Source organism: Malus domestica, chromosome 09, assembly GCF_042453785.1.
Source record: "Malus domestica chromosome 09, GDT2T_hap1".
NCBI classification, from domain to species: domain Eukaryota; kingdom Viridiplantae; phylum Streptophyta; class Magnoliopsida; order Rosales; family Rosaceae; genus Malus; species Malus domestica.
The window spans coordinates 29,959,572-29,966,447 of NC_091669.1; the positions used below are offsets into that span (position 1 = coordinate 29,959,572).

The 6,876-nt window shown below is 37.9% G+C and overlaps 1 protein-coding gene across 4 annotated transcripts; it reads left to right on the plus strand.

Moving 5' to 3' along the window:
* The first annotated feature begins 2,135 nt into the window (after positions 1-2,135).
* LOC103444440 (double-stranded RNA-binding protein 1-like) lies at positions 2,136-6,460 on the plus strand. Of its 4 annotated transcripts, XM_070805574.1 has the most exons (7): positions 2,137-2,590; positions 2,784-2,984; positions 3,312-3,547; positions 3,657-3,876; positions 4,243-4,422; positions 5,988-6,012; positions 6,043-6,460. In XM_070805574.1, the coding sequence occupies exons 1-7, from the start codon at positions 2,287-2,289 to the stop codon at positions 6,299-6,301; spliced, it is 1,425 nt and encodes a 474-aa protein (XP_070661675.1). In that variant the 5' UTR covers positions 2,137-2,286; the 3' UTR covers positions 6,302-6,460. The 4 variants fall into 4 exon arrangements, with proteins under 4 accessions (XP_008381590.3, XP_070661675.1, XP_028964338.2 ...); XM_008383368.4 differs by having other exon boundaries at positions 2,136-2,590; positions 5,988-6,460; XM_029108505.2 differs by having other exon boundaries at positions 2,784-2,972; positions 5,988-6,460.
* The last annotated feature ends 416 nt before the right edge of the window (positions 6,461-6,876 follow it).

A 6,876-nucleotide genomic window follows, 5' to 3' on the forward strand; every position in this document is an offset into this window, starting at 1 on the left:
TTTTGGTTAAGTTTGGATATCGAAATAAGCTCGACTGTGGGTTTCCAGGTTTAGCCGGAATTTTGAGGAATTTTCCGACAACTTCTCGTCGGTTTTAGGACCTCTAAAAGGTAAGAACATGTTCTACACTTTCAAGGCTTCAAATCCATGTAAAATTTGTGGAATTTGGTTGAAAAACATAGAAGATATTGAAGTTTTACAATTTTTCCAGTTTTCTGCGACGCACCGGCAATCGGCAATGGAATCCGGTGAACCACCAGAGAAGGAAGAGGAATATTCCGTTAACGGCGATAAAGATTCCGTCAGTGTGCCAGGCCTGTGTCTGTGTGTGGCCGTCGCATGCGGCCGTGCCTTGGCCGGCGCGTGAGGGCACGTGGGACATCGAAAAATTATTCTAAAAATATAGGGATGCTCGTAGTGTTGAGTAGGCCACAATGGTATTTCAAACACCCCAATTGAGCAACGTATGAGAAGTTATTACACAGTTTTGGTTATATACTTAAAATTAACGTTAAAATAATGGTTTCACATATAGGTGAGACGTTTCCGGAAGACGAGCGCAGCCAGGCGAGACTCGGGGGTTACGATCTAGCTACATACCTGTGAGTGGGCTTTTGATTTTCTATATATACGTATATATGCTTTGTGTTTTCCCAGAAATTTGTTTTAAAAGGAGTTATGACTTTAAATGCCATGTCAAATTCATTATGCTTTAAAGTATGCATTAGTATAGATATGCATATTGTTGCTTGATGTTGTGGACGCCCAGGTAAGCTTCAAGTGAGTATATATTGATGATAGTGGATGCATTGTTTGTGGTTATACGTAGATGCATTTAGAGCTCATTATCCTGCACCTAGGTGCTAGTGCTCCTGCCTGTGGCCAGGGCACAGTTCTTCACGTGATGTTCACCTCCCACACTGTACGCTCACCTTGGATCCAAGTTAGGTGCATAGCCCTGTCGTACAAACCACATTAGGTGGTTCCGACTTGTAGGTGACCTGCGATTATTCGCATAGTAACACTTGAGCGTACTTATTTGCACCCAGCCCTGTTGTATAGACCACAATAGGTGGTCCAACTCGTGTGCAGGTATACTTGATGAGCTATAGGTTCAGCCGTACATGTCACATTAGATGACTCGGCTGACATATCATTATTATATTGCTGGTGCTTCTTACAGAAAGCACATTAAGTATTTTTCTAGACTTTACTTGACATTTTTGCTAATAATTGATTTCAAAAACATTTTTATCAAATTTTTTTTTAACCATTTTAAAAGGACTTACAAAGAAACCCTACATACAAATTCGTTCAAATGAGAATCAATGCAGGATTAAACCAGTCTTATAATCATGACGCTATAGCTGAACATTAAAAAAATACCAACGCACAGTGTACGATAATTTTCACGATGTAAAACTAAAGGAAAACTAATGAAAATGGCTTGAAACGTTGAGTTTCAATGATAAGGGCAAAATAAAGGGTAAAATGAATAGTACCAGGTTTGACTTTTTAGTGTAAAAATGTGATTTTTTGTTAAAGTGAACAGTACCGTGAGTTTTTCGTTAAAACTCCCTAAAACTAAACCCCTCCTCTGGAGAAAATTTTCGGGCACTTTGCTAGTCAGAAACAAATCCACTATAAGCCAAACAAATACAAAATACTAATTGTTGACAGAAACTAATTTTACCAGAAACTAATTTTACAAGACATAGATATGTCCTTCACGCCCATGCTACGCTTGCGAGTTAAACTAATTTTACCAGAAATTTTTTTTTTTGGTACAAGGGTATATTTACAATACAGATGGAGGGAATAAATTGGTATCGAACTCATCATTCACAAATTCGATTCAAGAATTTCTTAGTTACAAACAATAACAAAATATCACTTAATTATAGTACTAAATAGTGGCAACATCGTATTACTGAAGAGGGAGAAATGACATTTAACAATGTTCGAACAATAAAAAAACTAAAACAATCTTGTGAATGAAATACCAATCACAAGGCCCAATAAAGACAAATGAACACAACCCAAGCCCAAATTAGTAAACTTGAACAAGAAGCCGAAAAAAAATAACAAAGGGTAGCAAGCAGCAAACGCAGAAATTAAAATTCACAATTATTCGTAACCAAACAAATAGAAAAGGACAAGTCGAGTAAACTGCATCAACAAGGCTTTTTTAAACTGCATCAACAAGGCTTTTCCCATATATATTCCATTTCCCATCGCAAGAAACGACAGAGCTTGCATTGCTATTTGCTAAAAGGAAAAAGGAGGATGTACAAATCCAGGCTGCAGGAGCTCTGCCAGCAGAGGAAATGGCGGTTGCCGGAGTACAACACCACCAAAGTTGGCCTCGACCATAACCCTAGCTTCTCCGCCACCGTCACAATCAACGGCCTCGACTTCCACACTGTCGATATCTTCAGGTCCTCCAAAGAAGCCCAAAACGACGCTGCTAAGCTCGCCTTCGACCACCTCTCTGATAATCCCCAACCCAAACCCAGGAATCCCATTCCCAGCCCCTCCTCTTTCCCTCAACCATGTCCTCCCTCTTCCTCCTCCGCTTCCTCGTTCTCAGGTATGCGCTCGATCCCAAAACGACGCCGTTATTTACTTGATAATTCTGCCTATGGAAGGAAATCTTTATTTACATGTATTTTGGTTTTTTCTATTTTCCTAACCTGATTGCATATCCTGAATTGAATGCCGAAATTCGTTTTCACATATGGGTTCTGTTCCTTGGACTGCGGCCACTGATTCCGATACTACAGATGAAGCACGAGAGATAGAGATAGTGGAACCGGCCACTGATTCCGATACTACACATGAAGCACGAGAGATAGAGATAGTGGAGCCGAAGACTCAAGAAACGCATCAGATTCCTCAGGTGCCACTTCAGTTTAGTGGTAACGTATCAGGTGCTGCTTCTCAGGCGAATGCCGCCTTGTCGGGCAAGATGGGTATATTCTCTGGTGATTGGCACTGAGCCTTAATGTTTTATAATCTTTTCACTGAGACTTAACGTTTTGAAGATTATTTCGCAAATAAAAAAAATGATCTTTGAATTTAATTATTGGAGGGAACCGAGCCTAGAAATAACTTTTTTTTTTATCTCAAATTTGAAGATAGCTTTGCTAGAGACTGTTGAATGTTAAACTCTAATTTAAACGGATATGCAAAACATAAATGGGACGAGCATATAATGCCTTAAATTCTTTAGCGTCTGTGAATTGTCTGAACTTTGTCTTGATTATCATTAAGTCGATTTACAACTTATACTCTTCTAATATGGGGTATAGATATGCAACATTTGTACAAGAATCAACTGCAAACTTATGCACAAAAGAGAAATCTGCTTCTACCTGTCTACTCTTGTGAGCGGGAAGGTCCACCACATAACTGTCGTTTCAAGTGTAGGGTAACTATTGATGGACAGACATATGAGGGTCAAGAGTTTCTTCCCACACTCAAGGATGCTGAACATGCAGTTGCAAAAGCTGCTTTAATGTCCCTTCTTCCAAATGGAGTTCAAGAGGTGGAAAATTATGTATTATGTGCTCTTTGTCTTCTTGTTAAATGTGGTAGTTTAGAGCATCTCTAAATATCTTTTTTCGTTGCGTGTTTTTCTCTTTTTCTTTCCGTAGGATGATTCTGGTTTGTTCAAAAACCTTTTACAAGAACTGATTCAGAAGGAAGGTTTTTCTATACCAATCTATAGCTCAAGGATGTCTGGTGAACCTCACATTCCAGTTTTTGTTTCGTCTGTGGAGATAGAAGGAGAAACTTTTATAGGTCAAGAAGCAAGAAGCAAAAAGCAGGCAGAGTTGAGTGCAGCAAAGGTCGCTTACCATACCTTGAGAGAGCGTAAGAGTATCTTTTTAACTTCAAATTAGTGTCAGCTGCTAGGTATTTATATTCTTTGTAATTTATTACAATGTTTCTCCATGGAAGTTGAGTGCTTAAAACAGTTATATTATTTCTATTCTTTTATTTATTCAAGTTGTGTTTGTTTTTTTCAATGCATTTTTACATCAAATTCCATGAAATATGTTTTTTTTTTATATAGTTTTTATGGACTTTATTCAGTTTCATATCTACAAGAATGTGCTTTGCATGAACTTTTCCATTAGAAATAATATCTGATGAGATGGAGAAGCAAAAGATTACGCATCCTCACACTTCGAATAGATCTATTGTATGCTTCACAACATTCTGAACCTTCCTCTTCAGGTAAATCAAGTCAGCTACCTTTGGTCATGTCCTCTCGGAAAGGGCAAGAAGCTTCACAGATCTTATCTTCAAGTTTCCAGTCAAATCCAGCTTCTGATCAACATCAACAAGTCAGGCGTAATGCACCTGCGATCTTGTCTCCGAATACCAATACTAAAGAGAAGAAAAAGGAGAATAATGGTATTGTTTTTCCCGAAAACTCTCTTCTATTTTTATACCCTACTGCTGTACTATCATTGCTTTCATATGTTTCATTTTTTTTTTGTTGGGACAAAATAAGTACATCAAATTAGATTGTGCTGGTTAGCTATAAAGGTCTGATTAAACAGCTATGATGTTTTTTTAACTAAACTCTCAGCTCTCTGAAAGGAGCTCTGGTTTTAAGGAGAGTAGCAGCAACTATTCTCTATTTGCCACAAATTGCATTTGTGTTGGACAGCTCAAATTCTTTTTAATTGTGAAAATACTAATAGTTACCTTAAGCTTAAAAATAAATAAAATTGCGACCCAGAACCAGATCCTTCAACCCATTCAGAACCCAATAGGTTTTGTCAATGGAGGAGGCAGAGAACTTTCTGGTGTCTTTTACTATTCAGATGAGGTATTAAGGCATGTTATATTTCTAGCCGCACGATTTCATTAAAACAAATCAGAAGGCTGAGAGTGTAGTCCCGTTTTTTGGCAAAAATGGGGATCCCTTCCCTCAAGGGGTATTTGTTCATGTTTCTTCACTCAATCAATTGTTAGATTTTGGAGGGTTCTCTTAGAATTCTAGATGTCACTCAGTGGGTAGCTTTCAGAAAATCCCCATGATGTCTGGAATGAAACAAAGACGTTTCCAGTCTCTCTCTCTCTCTCTAATTCTTTTGAAATGTTGTTTTACCATTTATGTTTTTGTCAATATAATTGTGGGTATATGCTATAAAGAGTATGCCAAAAAATTGAGCTCTTGTGCCAAGATTCAAGATTTGTGAGAGAACTCATGGTCTTGCATATGTGAATACTTCACAATTGCTGCATCTTGAAAGGTTCAGATGCAAATAAGCATCTACTGGAAAGCTATTAGAGTATAATTCATTAGAAAAGCAAATTCTGTATTGAGTTTATAACTTGTTTTTCCTGCATACATTAATTAACATGTACATGAAAGCTACTACGGAAGCACTACAAATGTGCTACAAAGACATTTAACAAAGGACTTTCAAAATTGAAGTGTCATTTAAGAGTTCTCTCAAATTTAATGCATCTAGTAATTTTGAAATTCCTCTTTATCTAATCTTTGTAGTGCATGCATTCTTAATAAATTTAGTGCATGCATCCTTGGAACTTAAGTTTCTCATCCAAACATAGGGTAAAGAAACGTAACGTCATCTCAATCTGTAATTTAGATGTCTGATGAAGTACATACCCTCTGTTGACTTTGTAGTTAACTACTTCTAATAATTCATTTTATTAATACAAACAATCATGCTTACAACTCCGATTGATACAAAGGAGACGAAAACAAGTAAAGAAAACAAACCCAGACCCCAAGTATGACAGAAATTCATGGCATCACAGGATTAACTCAGAATTTAAATAGGGTATGAACTATGAAGACGCATAAGAGATGTTGATATTCAAACATCCTTCTCTCTATTTCTTATATTTTTGTATGATTTTGTCTTCATAAACTCCATAAATATCACAATCTTACATGGTAACTGAAGTTTTCAAATCACCGGGCTTATCTTCTTTGATTACAGTAACTGCACAAGGAAAAAGTCAACACTCTATCACTGTATCTTCTGGACCTTTCACCCCTACGGCAGGTGGGGAAGGATTCTCTTCCTCTTATGTTGTACATGGCCGTGCGCAGGAGATGAACAACGGTGCTAGCCCTGTGTCCCTAAACGGCTCCACTAATTGCATTATGGACTCTTCTCTTGAGCCACCAGCTGGAAGGAGTATGTATAACAAGGTCTCCGTTTACCCACGCAAGTCAAATATGGAATATCCTGAAGGTACCACTGTGTTGCCCATGAGCGATGAAACGTGGGTTGCTTGCTCACACAGATGAAGGAAGAGGTTTATATAGGCCTGACTAAGTTCCTTGTTTAACTATGAGAGACACATAGGCTAAGCTTACATAGTTATGTGCTTATAATGTGTTGTGTTGCTTCATGTATGAACCTACCGGACACGGTATGTCTATATTATGCGAAATAACTTAGTATTACATCGTCGTGAGCTTCACGCAAAGATCCACTATTAGTGTCACGAGAAAATATAAGAGAGAAAATCCACGAGTAAACGAAACCCCACACCTAATGGGACTAAATGATCACTCGAAGGGTTCAGGCTTGCATGGCTCAGGCGCGTGACTAGTATCTAACTGGCCAGTGATGCATTTTATTATAAGTCGATCTTCATGCATCTACAGTTAAGAATCATCAATGCAATGCAGGGCTGGTTGGATGACCAAATATGGAATATAAAATAAAAATAAGCACTGAAAGACAACCAAAGCAGCATCTCAACTCAAAATTTGGACCTCCTCAAAAGTCTGTACATACATAATTCAAAATTTCAGGGAAAAAAACAAGGAGGCACAAGGAATCCCAAACAAATGAAACATGAAAGATCCAAAACCAC

Excerpts from the sequence above, each read along its gene's own strand:
- LOC103444440 (XM_008383368.4), top strand. The coding sequence starts at position 2,287 with ATGTACAAATCCAGGCTGCAGGAGCTCTGCCAGCAGAGGAAATGGCGG. Across the intron at positions 2,985-3,311 it reads CAAGATGGGTATATTCTCTG|ATATGCAACATTTGTACAAG; the intron begins GTGATTGGCACT and ends TATGGGGTATAG. Across the intron at positions 3,548-3,656 it reads TTCCAAATGGAGTTCAAGAG|GATGATTCTGGTTTGTTCAA; the intron begins GTGGAAAATTAT and ends TTCTTTCCGTAG.